This window comes from Kogia breviceps, chromosome 5 (assembly GCF_026419965.1).
Source record: "Kogia breviceps isolate mKogBre1 chromosome 5, mKogBre1 haplotype 1, whole genome shotgun sequence".
NCBI classification, from domain to species: domain Eukaryota; kingdom Metazoa; phylum Chordata; class Mammalia; order Artiodactyla; family Physeteridae; genus Kogia; species Kogia breviceps.
Window position 1 is genome coordinate 69126835 of NC_081314.1, and position 13110 is coordinate 69139944.

Genomic DNA, 13110 nt, shown 5'->3' on the forward strand with positions numbered 1-13110 from the left:
GGAAGTCCCTAACACAATATTATAAATCTACTATACTTCAATTAAAAAAACATTATTACAGCCTTTTCCAAATATCCTTTGGTTACCAGAGCTTTGACTGGATCTTGAGCCATTGTTCTAGGCCTCATTGAGGTCTACTGTTCAGTCCAGCAGTGGAAATGCTGGGGCCCAGAAGAATTGAGTGACACACAGTCCCACTGGTGTCCTACCTGCTCATGCTGCCTTACATGAAATACCCCTAACCCACACCCATCCGAGCATATCCCTCAGGGATTACCCTCTTCCAGAGCACATAGGTTTTGCCCAGATGCCACATCACATACCCTTCTAAATGAGGGTTCTTGGGCAGAGCTGACTTGTTCCACCTTCTCTCTTAGTCTCTGCATTACTTCTTACCTTTCAGTTGGGCTGTGTGGAAAGAGTGCCAAGCTAGAGGCAGAAAACTGGGTTTGTGCTAAATGGTGTGTGATCTTGCACAAGAAGGCTTATTCCCCACACCCAACCTCAGTTTTTTCATCTGTTAAAAGACAGACTTGCATTAAAATTGATGTTTACCAAAAGTTTTGAATGACATGAATAATGTTTGTGAATATAATGCTAAGTGAAAAACAAAGCTGGATCCAAAATTATATATATACAGTCTGATTGCAGCTCTGTAAAAAATTTATGGAAAAAACCCTACAAGGATACATATGTATATGCGTGCGTGTGTGTGTGTGTGTGTGTGTGATCACACTGGTAGATTTAGGTGATTTTGTTGTTTCTTTAGTTTTTCTGTACTCTTCAGAAAATTTTTTATTGATACAATATGTTAGTTTTAAAACTGGAAAAAAATAATTTTAAAAATGGAGGGACTTTCCTTGAGACTCCAACAGTCCAAGCTGCTGAACCATCTCAACAGCCTGAGGAACTAAATAAAAACAAGGAGAATGAAGTTCACATTGTTTATCCCACCTTTTCATGTGCATTCGGGGAAGGGTGATTTCAGCCCTTCCTGAGCTGACATCCTGACAATGACATGTTGCTCAAGGCTCTGAGCCGACCTCTGGACTCGGTGAAACCCCTGTCTTCTGTGCTTATGGACCCAACCATGTCCCCACCTGGCTCTGGGAATGAATAACTTAAAGCGGGTTGTTCTAGATCTGAGGTTGGAGCTTGATCTGATAGGCATAAACAGTCATATCAAGTGAGAATAGAGTTTCTTCTTCTTGGGCAACAGGAAAAGGGTGGAATTTTCAACAGATGGCCTGATCTAAGGTGATTCCAGAACTTGGCTCTTCCTTGTTGGCAGAGGCCCTGCTCTGTGGTGTCCACCTGTCCCTACATTCTTGTTTTTGGTGAATAGAGGTATCTAATTAAGACATTCATGGAAGGTGGCCCAAAAGGAAAAGGATTTGCTACTTAACATCACAAGTTACAAAAGAGGATGAAAAAATGCTGTACACCTCCCTGGGCCAGCAGTCAGATAACTGCCCTTTCATGACTGGACCACAAGAGACTGATATGCTGCATGCACGGGAAAACAGTGCATGACAAATCACTTCTCCAGGAGCAAGTCTCTGGAAGTTGTTTTGAGACCCCAAATGATACAGATATTGCAAATAAACATGGTGGTCAAATAAGCCAACCAACGTTTATTATCATCATCCATTATCTTTTCTCAAATATCACATAATGACAGGATCCCCACTAAGTCCTTGTTTGGTACCTTGGAAACGTCAGCCACTGAAACAAACCCTGCCCAGACAATTTGGAACCTCAGGGAATGGAGTGTAACTTCTCTCAGGTTCCTCCTGAAGTTCCAGATACTTGGACTAAGAACATCTCTGGTAAAGAATCTGGGTAAAGAAAAAGATGCTTTTCTTTTATTTTTTTTGCTAAGAGTTTAGAATAATCTCAAAGCTTCCAGTTTGAACCTTTTCTTTCTACCATGAGAATGATTTATGTCATAAAATGTCCTCTCTATTCCAAATAAGATTTAAGACTTATTTATGACTTTAATCCATTTGACCAAGGGGCCCTAGACCTAGCACACCTGGGTGAGATGTTGAGCAGAGGGGTGGGTGAGCCTATACTTCGCACAGTCTTGCCCTGTTGCTGTCCCTGAAGGCCTCGGGAAGGCACCAATACTCTTAATCCTTGCTTTCTGGAGCTCTATGAGAAGTCTGGATTTTGCTGAGCTAATGGTCCAGAGGCAATTCTCCTTTCCCAATCATGTTCTGCTTTCCATTCAGAGTGAATTTTTGATCTCATCAGTCTTTCACTTACACACTGAAAACTCTATAATCCTCTAGTTGCCCTTTTGGCAATGACTGGAAAAAAGATGAGAACTACATCTAGCACCCGCCTGAAGAAATTCTCTCATCCTAAGTCTCTGTTACAATTAGTTCTCATTCAGTTGTATTATCTCTTACCTATTCTGCCATATGTGTATGTATGTATATAATATATATTGAAAGATACAAGAAAACTGCATCTTTATCCCCTGGGCACATCCCAAGAGCTGGAATTCACCAATGTGCATCAATCTTTTCCAAACAATAATGCAAAGGAAATAAGGTCTGTCTCTCTGAGTCTTTGTATGTGAAGCTCCAAGAGCAACCTGGGAGGGAGACAGTCCCTGAGAGTCCTTCCATGAGAAGAGGATGCCCATCTAACACAACTGGAGACTGAGGGTGAAGACTGAAGGAGACCTTGGTAGACATGATGAGTTGAGAATAGGGTGTACTTCTGGAGGGTGGCCTGAATAACAATTGCTAATATTTACTGAACATTTACTCCGTTCCAGGCACTATACTAAGCATTTTACACACATAACTCACTTAACCTTCATATCAACTTACTGTCATCTCATGTTACAGATGGGGAAACTGAGGCACAGAGACATTGTTCAAACATACCCAAGGTTTCAGAGCTAGGTGTTGTCAGAGCTGGGTGTCAAACCCAGGAAGTCTGTCTCTGAAGTCCAGATTCTTAACCAATATGCTTATTACCTGACCCAGCTTAGGTTGATAGTGTCCAGGAAATTTGTATTATATCTTAGAACAGAGGTCAAGGAGGATAATCTTTGCTCTTTCCAGTTTTACTAGGAGCTTCTGCACTTGGGACTGTGCCTGTCGACAGCCTGTCAACAGAGGGAATGGCCTCCCATTGGTAAATGTGCCAGGGAAGTTTCCACATCAGTCACGACCCAAGAGAGGGTGCATGGACAGCCAGGCATCATGATGGTGCCTCCACTGGGAATGCAGCCTTGATCATTCCACTAGGACCTAACCAAATTGGTGCCTTTACAGGGAGACACACCTTAGTCCAGGCACCTCAAGAGAGACCATTGATTCCTATCTTGGTGCAGGAAAGAGCAGCAGCTTGGAGGACGTACAATTCTGGATTGAATCCCTAGCTTCTCAGCTCGCACAGTGGTATGTAATCTCTTAAAGCTTCAACTCCTCAGTGTGTGACGTGGCATGATTACAAAGGCTAAGGTGAAACATGCAATAAAGCAGGTGCCTGGCAAATAGATCTTCAAAACATTAGCTGGCTTCCTCTTGCTCCTCTCAACTGTTCAAACAAGTGCATGTAAATACTGTGGGAAATTAACCAGAGCACACTCTTACCCTCTTTCCATAACCCCCTTCAGCCATTCACCCATAGCGTCATCTCCACCTCAGCCCTACGGCCGTTTCTTCCCATACACTCTCTGCTTCTCTCTCTTCCTCTCCCCCCCTCCCCCCACCATACACTTTCTCCTTTTCCCCTCTTTGGCTAGGCAGACCCCTCAGAAGTAAACATCTAATGAGCTGTCGGAAGTCCTGAACTGCCCTGTTTTGGGACAAATGAAGCAAGCACCTTCATCCAGCCTCAGAATCCCAACACATTTGAGTGTCAGGGGCCCCAGAGTGGAGGCAGACAAGATCTGCTCAAAGGCATACAATTACATGGAGACAAAACTGCTGGTTAGATTTTCTCCCTTCCCCAAGGATAGGGTACTGCCCACTCCTCCCCCGGAAAACTTACCCGTATCAGGGGCACAAGCCTCGTCTGCTTTGGCAGCATTATCTGCATTCTGTATGTTGGAATCTGGGGAATAAAAAGATGTAGTGACCAGCCCGTGGCCTCTAGATTTTTAGAGAGGCAGGTAGGAAGACTTTCCCACAAAGTCTGGATCACTTGAGTTCTGCCCATGTCTCTGGTGTCAGCTGGGTTCATGCTCACTTACTGGGGTTGGTAGTGTCTCCCCCATTATAGCCCAAACTCCAGAAAGACAGTAACCACACTCTTCCCCTCCTGTGACTCTCCCAGGCTAGTCCCAGCCTGGGCACAAGAGCTGAATGTGCTCTCCAGGGACTGGTAGCTTTTGTGGAAGGCCCATCCGCCCCTGCCATACATTAGTTTGTGCCTCCTCTTCTCCCCATCCTCTCCTCTGATCTTGAGTGGCAGGAATTATGCCCTTTTTATTTCTCTTACGGAGAGATCCATCAGACAGGGCTTCCTGAAAGGGTAGGAGTCTTGGTCCCCTGGTCTCCGTTCCCCCCCTCTTCCCCATAGGGAAGTTACCAGGCACAGAGGACCATCTAGGAGTGCAGGCTGAACCTGTGGCAAGTGGGTTAGAGCTGCAAAATCTCCCTTCCGTCTTGGGGAATGCTGGTCCATGTACCTGGGCCACTGGCTTGGCTGTTGCTGGTCCCCTCCTTTGGGTGGTCCGGGGTCTCCTGTCTGGGCTTCTGGCTGAAGGCCAGGAAGAGGTGTGTGCTCAGTGGCTGTGGAAGCTCCACCTCCAGGTATGCCCTCATGAACAGCTTGAAGACGTCATAGCTAATAGGCTGAGAAGGGATAAAGAGGGAAAGGTCAGTGGAGAGAAGTGAGGAGATAGAGGGTGGGAGAGAAGGAGAAGGAATGGGGGAACTGGCAATGGAAGGGGAAGCAGAAGGGAGTGGAGTGATTGGTGGGGGCAGGAATGAAAAGGCCTGGGAGTTGATAGAGGGTGACAAGCATAGGAAGCGGGGACAGGACGTGAGGAAGAGAAAACGCTGGTGGCTGTGTGTTGGGGCTTGGTGGGCCGTGGAACCATGGGAGGCTTTCGTAACAAGACATGTCTAAGTTTAGGAAGAAAAGGGGGTGCTGAAGACTGAGCATTGGGAGAGGGCTCTGCCTGAGTCGGGGACCACATGAGGGTCTTGTCTCTAACGAGCAGGACTAGGTCAGTGCCCTGGAATCCTAGGTAAGGTGAAGAAGAATGGTAGGGAGAGGGAGGTGGGAAGGACAAGACAGGGGTATGGGATTAAGAGAGACAAACTACTATGTATAAAATAAAAAGCAACGAGGATATATTGTACGGCAAAGGGAAATATAGCCATCACTCTGTAATAACTTTAAATGGAGTGTAATCTATAAAAATATTGAATCACTATGCTGTATACCTCAAACCAATATAATATCATAAATCAACTGTATCGCAATAAAAAAAAAAGATGAAGAAGGATGTAGTTGAAAACACAATGGAAAGAAATTGCTTTTCTGCAGTATGTCAGTTTTCTGCTTATGCCGTGAGGGATGTGATTCCTGAGGATTCAGGTCTCAGAAAATAAAAAAGAACAGGCTCCATCTTTCATTACTTTCATAACTGACCTTCTTTGGACAACCCTCAAGATAACAGGGGAGGGTGTGTGTCTGGCTCAACTGCTCTCAAAACATGTCCTTGTGAAGGTTTCAGGCACCAGGAGAGAAGAGCAGGAAGCCAAGGACAGAAGGTAAAACCAAGAAACGTGCCAAAACCTCTCCCTGCTGTATGTCACCCAGTGCTGCCTGGCTTCTGGTCCCAGGTTGGGAGAACTGTGCCAGAAAGGGCTGCTGCACTCAGCAAACACTCGGCAACAACAGTGCGCAGTGAGTCATCACTGGCTTGTGCTTTGATGGCATCAGATTCTTCATCAAATCAGCAGATGCTCCTGGAAATCATCTGAGGAAGCACTCCTCCAAGATCTGCTGTGCAGGCTTTTGTGAATAATAGCGATAAAATCCCTTTTTGGGAGCCTACTTGGCTCTCTCTGAAAATGTTGGTAGCATTTAACCCCTTGTCTCTTCTGGGAGATCTGGGAGCCTTCCCAGAAACAGAGTTGGCTGGCATGCGCACGATCAGGTTTTGGATACAAAGTCCTGGTCCTTAAAACAAGCAATGCCCTCTGGACCCCACTGGGAGGGAGCCTGCAAGGCAGTTTCTCCTTAGCCCCAGGCTGGGATATTTAAACATCTCTTTAGCAGAGTGAAGGAAGCCTGATTCAGTTGGACAGAGGATGATGAAGGCTCATTACCAGATGAAGGCATCTCTAAGCAAATGGTGGACTCACATTTCTTGTGACAGCCATCAATCTCTATCTCTCTGCCTTTCCTGCCCCAGAATCTCTGTCTCTCTCTCTTGTACTCTTTCTGTCCCTCTCTGTCTCCACTGCCTCAACACCTCAGAATGTCCCTTCCACACACATCCTCTTTTCCCCAGTACACATCAGCAAAATCTTTTCCTCCCACTTTCCCAGTGGAACCCACCATGACCTGCAATTCCACCCTCCCTGCCTCTGATGGCATCTCCCAGCACCTGCTTGTCTACCTGCAAGCACGTTCAGGTCATTCTTCCAAAGAAACCGTTGGCTGCTCGAGCTACTAGCCTGTGCTTCTTCCCTTCCTCCTCACACTTCTCCTCACCTCTTTAATCCATTCAATTTGGATTCTAGCACATCACCTCTGAATCTGGTCTCTTAAAGGTCACAAATTCAATGGTCTTTTTTTAAGATCTTCTCATCTTTATTATTAATTTATTTTAAAAGCCTCTTTTTGCATCGTCCTTTCATTTGCACTATTTTAATCGACAAGTACTGTTTTACAATATAGTTTTGAGTTCTAAAATGTTCTGTTAATTTTTTTTCTGGTTGGCCTCAAATTGAAAACTATCAGCATATTTCTGGAAAACAGCATATACTAAACGATTTAATTAAAAAGGAAATTCAGTTAAACAAAGTCTTGCATAATGCTCTTAAAAAACCAAAGCTGAAAGATCTTCAAAGAAGATCAGTGTGAGATTCAGGAGACCTTGTGGCTGGTCTGAGGTCCACCACATTTTCCTCCTTTTTTGAACCTCAGGTTTTTCTTTAGCCAACTGTGAATGCTGGACCAGAAGATCTCAAGTTCTAAACTTCTACTGGATTCTTCCTTAAACCAGTTCCTCTTCCTGACCCAACAGTTTCTGTTCATGTCAATGGCAGCATTAACCTCCAAATATCCCAGGCTCAGCTTGAACTCCCAGTTGTCTGAGATCAATTCTTGTCCCTTCCTTCTTTCCACTGTTCTTTTGCAACATCTGTCATATCCAGATCTTTTCTGTATCCATTGCCCGTCGGCCCCACCCTGACAACGCGGCTGTTGAAGTCTCCCATGCTCCTGGTTTTCGACTCCTGTTCCATGTGTCCTATCTGGACAACTGCAACACCCCTCAAAGGCTTCCTTGCCTCCACCTCCATCTGTCAGTCCTCTCATCTTTTCCATCCTTGCCAAGGTGATCTTCCCAAAGCACAGCTCTGATCAGACTGCTTCTCAACTCAAAAACTTTCCATGGCTTCTAATTGCCCATGGGAGAGTTGAGATCACTTGTCTCCAAACTTTTAAAATCATGCGCCCTTCTGTAAGATTTTCAAGCATACGCTGCCATTTATCTTTACTTTTACATTATATATACTACTGTGCTCTGCTACTGTACATTACAAAAGACACACAAAGAAATTAGAGAGTAGAGATTAGATGAGGTAAAAATCAATGTAAATAGAAGGTCTAATATGCAGGATTCCTACAGTCCAGTGGATCATCCTGTGCACTCCCTGAGTCCTTTGGGATTCACAGTCCTACCATAATCCCACTCCAACCTAGATTTGTAGCTACTTCAAGTTCGGAGACCATTCTGGTCTTTTCTCCTACTCTTCTCTGTGTGTACCTTCACATTCTGTCCACACTGATCTCTGTGTTCTTTCCTGGCCAAGCTTCCACATATTTACATGAATTGTTATCTTCTCTACCTGTTAAAATTCCAGCTATCCTTTATGGCCCAACTCAGATGCCACCTCTTTCAGGAAGCCTGGTATGACCTCTTGTGCCTGAATTGCTATACATTTCCATGTTGGTTCCTGACTTGGGACACTCATATCTGCTGCCCTCGCAACATACAGTTGTTCATGACATACACACCTTAGTTCCTTGACTAGATCTAGAGCTCCTGGAAGGTAGGGAAATGTCTTATTTCATCTTTGTATCCTCCACACCACCTATCATGGTATTTCCTAATAGGTATTTTAATGGACGTTGGGTTTCTAGTTGGTACACTTGGCTGTCATCAATCATTGTGGGGTCTGTTCAGTCAATATATATGTACTGAGTCTCCCAGGTACAAGACACAGTGCTGGGCACCACTGGAGAACACACCAGTGAATCAGGCATGAGTCCATACCTTTAAGAGACTCAGTGGGAAAGGTATTGAAATAATTCTAATACAGGGTCAACAGTGGTGAGTGCCACAGCAGAACTGACAAACTATTATGAGAACTTAGAAAACAATGATGATTGAACACATGTCCGACCATTTATGGCCCTATCCTGGGGAACACAATGGCATAAAATTAGCCCAGAAACACAGAGCATTCATGTCAGAAGAGCTCAGAGCAGACTGGATCTCCTTACATCACTGAGACTCTGGAATTTTACTGATTTGCCCTAGCCAGCTAGCAGCAAAGAGAAACCAGGAGCCTGATCGTCTGACTCCTAGTCCAGTGCTCCTGCTCTAGTATCTGATCTGTCCCAGGCCCTGGTGCTGACATCGTGTTCCCTGCCATTCCCTCTAACCACCCCAAGTTCAGTAGGCGAGGAAATGTGACTGAGGCCCACTCTCAAAGTGATATCTGGATTGCAAAAGAGGAAGTTCTTTATGAGCACAGGCCAGGCTCAGGGCAGGTGCTTGGTACACGTGTGATGGGTAGGGAGTGGCTCGTACTCTGCCCAAACCAGATAAACAACCACTGTGTAGCATGCTGACAACTGAGTAACATCTTAGACGCTGCCATTGTTCAGACGTTTTTTCTTTTTCCCCAGAAATTGCAATGTTCATGTGGAAACTAGCTAGGCAATTGTTCATTCTTCCACATTCTTCCACAGGTCAAAGAAGGAAGGAGAACTAGACGGAGAGTTTATTGAGCATTGTACACACGTGATTTTACTTAAGTCTCAAAACAACAGTGTGACATGGTACTATTAGTGCCATTTTGTGGATGAAAAAGAATTTGAGAACGTAAATAACTTGCTCAAGTCATAAAGCAAGTGGCAGAGCTGTGTTTTGTGCTAAGGTGTGTCTGAGTGTAAGGTCATGGTGATACCAGGCCCCACTACCTTTTTGGCTGCACTGTTTCCGTCTGCTTTCTGGCCATCTTCAGCTGTGCTCTGTTCTCCAGAGAATCACTCAGTGCCGATGGGCAAAAAGGGCACGCTTGTCATGGCCAGATGCAGCCCTGCCGCTCTGTAAACTTTGATTCCCAGCCACCCTTTCCTAGCAACCTGCCCCTTCCCACAGCTAACTCATTTCTTGTTGAGGCATTTTAGCAGCAGTAAGCCATCAAACTCAAGAGAATTTAAACACTTGTTGTTTCTGAACCCCGTGCTGGGACTTTATACCTACTTGAAGCCAGCCACATTGTGAGAGAGAATGAAATCAGAGTGACGGAGCTCCCCGAGGACATGGCAACGCCAGAGCATAAAGAGCGGGGACCAGCCTGATGGAGGCAGGGGCCTGCTTCTGAAAGCTCCTACAGCCTTCACACCCTCGGCAGCCCTGACCAAACTGTTCCCCTCCCACTCTCGTCAGCTTCAGGGCGGACAGGCTGAGGAGCAGTCCCTGCCAGTCTTTGTTCCTGTGTTTTTGGAGGTGGGGGTGGGGACTGGGGGGCTGCAAGTTCTTTGCTGGCTTTGGCATCATTTCCACATGGTTCCTCCTCAGGAATGTTCTTTGAAAGGGTGCGTTCTCAATCGGGCTCCTGTTCTGGCACCCTTCCTCCTGCTTCATTCTCAGGTGATCAGTGCATTTTATTCAAAGCACCTCTCAGGTGTACCTCGAGGGTGTGGGCTCTGTTGATTCACTTCCAGGGCCCAGAAGAGAAGGAGCTGACTCAAGGTTTGTTGAAAGGATGACAATATGAATAAATAAGCGGCCAGCCTCCTTCCAAGTTTGTCCTGCTAATCAGTTGCTTTTCTGCTATTAGCCCTCATAAAAGGACCCAGGACTAGGGAAAAGGGAGTTGAGTTTAGAACATTTTGGGGAAAGGTAATAGAAGGGTAATAATAATAGGCACTATTTTTAAATGTCCTTAAAGTGTTAGACATTTTTCAAAAAGCATTTAATTCATTCATCTGCAAGCTTCAAGGTCTTTCTTTTTGGCTGTTTTATATATTCCGTTCACAGAAGAGGAAACTGTGAGGCTCAGAGAGGTGAAATATTCAAGGCCACATTGCTGGTTCGCAGCAAAGCTAGGAGTCTAACCTAAGAGCATAACCTCCAGGGTCATGGCTCTTAAACTTGGCCCTGCCAGTAGGAAGTAAGTTCTGGAGGGGAGGAACTATGCTTCCTCATCTTCATATCTTCTATGGCATCCAGCACAGTGCCTGGATGCTCAAGAAACATTAGATGAGCTGAATTTGAAAGTAGAGGAGGTCTTGCATGCATTTACTCATTCAACAAATGTTTGTTGAGTGCCTGCTATGAGCCAGATACTCTTCTGGGCACTGGGGACATAGCAGTGAACAAAACTATTCTAGTCGGGGAGACAGACAAATAAGTTATACAGTGTGACAGATGGTGAGAAGCACTAAGGAGGAAAATAAGGCAGAGCAGGAAGATAGGAAGTGTCAGGAAAGAGGGTTTAACATTTTAGATAGAGAATGTGACATTCACTGAGAAGGTGATTTGAGCAAACATTTGCAGGAGGTGAAGGAATGAATGATATGGATATCTGGGGGAGGAACATTGCAGGAAGAGGCCAGAGCATGGGCACAGGTGCTAAGGTTAGAGCAGCCTTGGCTTGTATGAAGGCATCAAGGAGGCTAATATGGCTGCGAAAAAATGAGAAAAAGAGTAGCAAGATATGAGGTCCGATAGTAGGGGAGATGCAGATTGTAATGGTCCGATAGTAGGAGAAATGCAGATTGTAATGACCTTGATTTTGACTGAGTACCAGGTGAGCAGACCATAAAAGATTGTGGAACACAGCAGTGACATGATCTGACTTCAGTCTTAACAGACTGCTCAGGATGTGTGTAAAGAATAGACTTTCAAGGTCAAGAGCAAAAACAGGGAGCCTAATGAGGAGATGATTGCAATAATCTGGGCAAAATATGGTGGTGCCTCAGGTCAGGGTGAGAGCAGAGCAGGTCATGAGATGTGTCTGGATTTCGGATGTATTTTGAAGGTAGAAATGATGGAGGTTGCTGATGAATTAGATGTGGGATGTGAGAAAAAGAGAAAAGTCAATGATGACTCCATAGTTTTAGGCTGAATAACTTGAAGACTGGACTTGTCATTTACTGAAATGGGAAAGACTGCTGGAAAAACAGGTTTTATAGAGGAAGATCAAGGAGCTCAGTTTAGCTTATGTTAAGTTTGAGATACCTATCTGATTTTTAAGTGGAAATGTCAAGTAAAGGGGTAAAAGGAAAATCAGAAGCGTATAGCATCCTGAAAACCAAGTGAAGGAAGTGGAGGAAGATTTGACCAATCAGGTCCAATGCTGTTGAGTAAAATGACTTGAGTTTTAGCCACATGGAGGTCCTTGGCTATTGTGACTAGTGATTTTAGTGTAGGTGTGGGGGTTACATGCTGCTTGAAGAGCTTTCAGAAAAGTGGGAAGAGGAGAAATTGGAGGCAATGAGTATAGACACATTTTTTGCACAGCTTACTTGCTATAAAGGACAGGAGAGAAATGAGGTGATAACTGGAGGGAGAAGTGGAGCCAGAAAAATGTTTTTTAATGTAGGAGAAAGAACAGTATGTTTATTTGTTGATGAGGAAGATCTAATACATAGAGAAAGCTGATGGGAAGGAGATGGAATGAGAGAGAGAGAAATACATTGCTGAAGCTATGCCTGTCAATAGACCAAAGAGGATGGGACTGAGTGCACAAGCGGAGGTGTTAGACTGAGATCAGAGCATGGAGAGCTTGTCCCTAATTACAGGAGAAAAGGTACATCTAGGTGGGCACATAAGGTGAGGATTTGGGGGAAGACTGCTTCTGACTGTTTCTATTTTCTCAGTGATGTAGAAAACACAGTTGATAAATGGGAACTGAGGAAGGGAGGAGGAGTGAGAGATTTGAGGAGAGAAGAGAAGGTATGATGTGGCCTTCTAGGATAGTGAGAAGGTGAATGGACTTGAGGAACTTATGATTCTAGGTAGCAACAATGGCTCACTTGAAACTTGGAAGAAAATATGTCAAGAAACATGTTCTTCAAAGTGAGCTAAACTTCTAAGAGAGGAACAAATTATGGGAAGGCTAGAATGTGGGGTTTTTAAAGGCTTGAAATGAAAATGTTCTTACCTCATGTGGGTCATACTGTTTGAGGCTCCCACCCTCATTAAATTCAGCCAAGACATCATTTATCTTCTTGGAAGAATCTGGAGAGACATAATCCATATGTGAAACATGGTGAACAGCGAATGGGAGCTGGGCCAAGTAAATTCTCCGTGTCTAATCCTGATTATGATGGAGTGAGCCCTCATTCCAGAACCACATGGAGGAATGTCACCGTCATCTGCCCTTCTGCCTTCTCATTTATTTATTTTTTAGTATACTTTCTCTCTTGCTGTATGAACTATCTTTCTAAAACACAAATCTGATTAGATCATGTCTTTGCTCAAAACCCTTACACAGCTCTTAACTTTCCCAGGATAAAGCCTAAACCCTTAGCTTGGTATACAAGTACTTGGTGATCTGACCTAGCCTATTCCTTATCTCTTCCCTTAACCTTTCATTCACTCCATTTTTCAGCCACATCAAACCATATTTCTAGAAATTTCTTAATATGCTCTGTACTTTT

General features: G+C 44.5%; 1 protein-coding gene across 8 annotated transcripts in view; it reads right to left on the reverse strand.

Annotated features, from left to right (window-relative positions):
• Positions 1 to 13110, reverse strand: part of DGKG (diacylglycerol kinase gamma) — a 216003-nt gene that overhangs the window by 149805 nt on the left and 53088 nt on the right. For 6 of the 8 annotated variants that reach the window (XM_067034176.1, XM_059063714.2, XM_067034174.1 and 3 more), the window contains 3 exons: positions 12612 to 12688; positions 4655 to 4820; positions 4015 to 4077 (listed from right to left, as the gene is read on the reverse strand). In XM_067034176.1, the coding sequence (XP_066890277.1) occupies positions 4015 to 4077; positions 4655 to 4820; positions 12612 to 12688 (306 nt within the window). The remainder of the gene's footprint in view (positions 1 to 4014; positions 4078 to 4654; positions 4821 to 12611; positions 12689 to 13110) is intronic. The other 2 variants (XM_067034177.1, XM_059063717.2) reach the window with 1 other exon arrangement.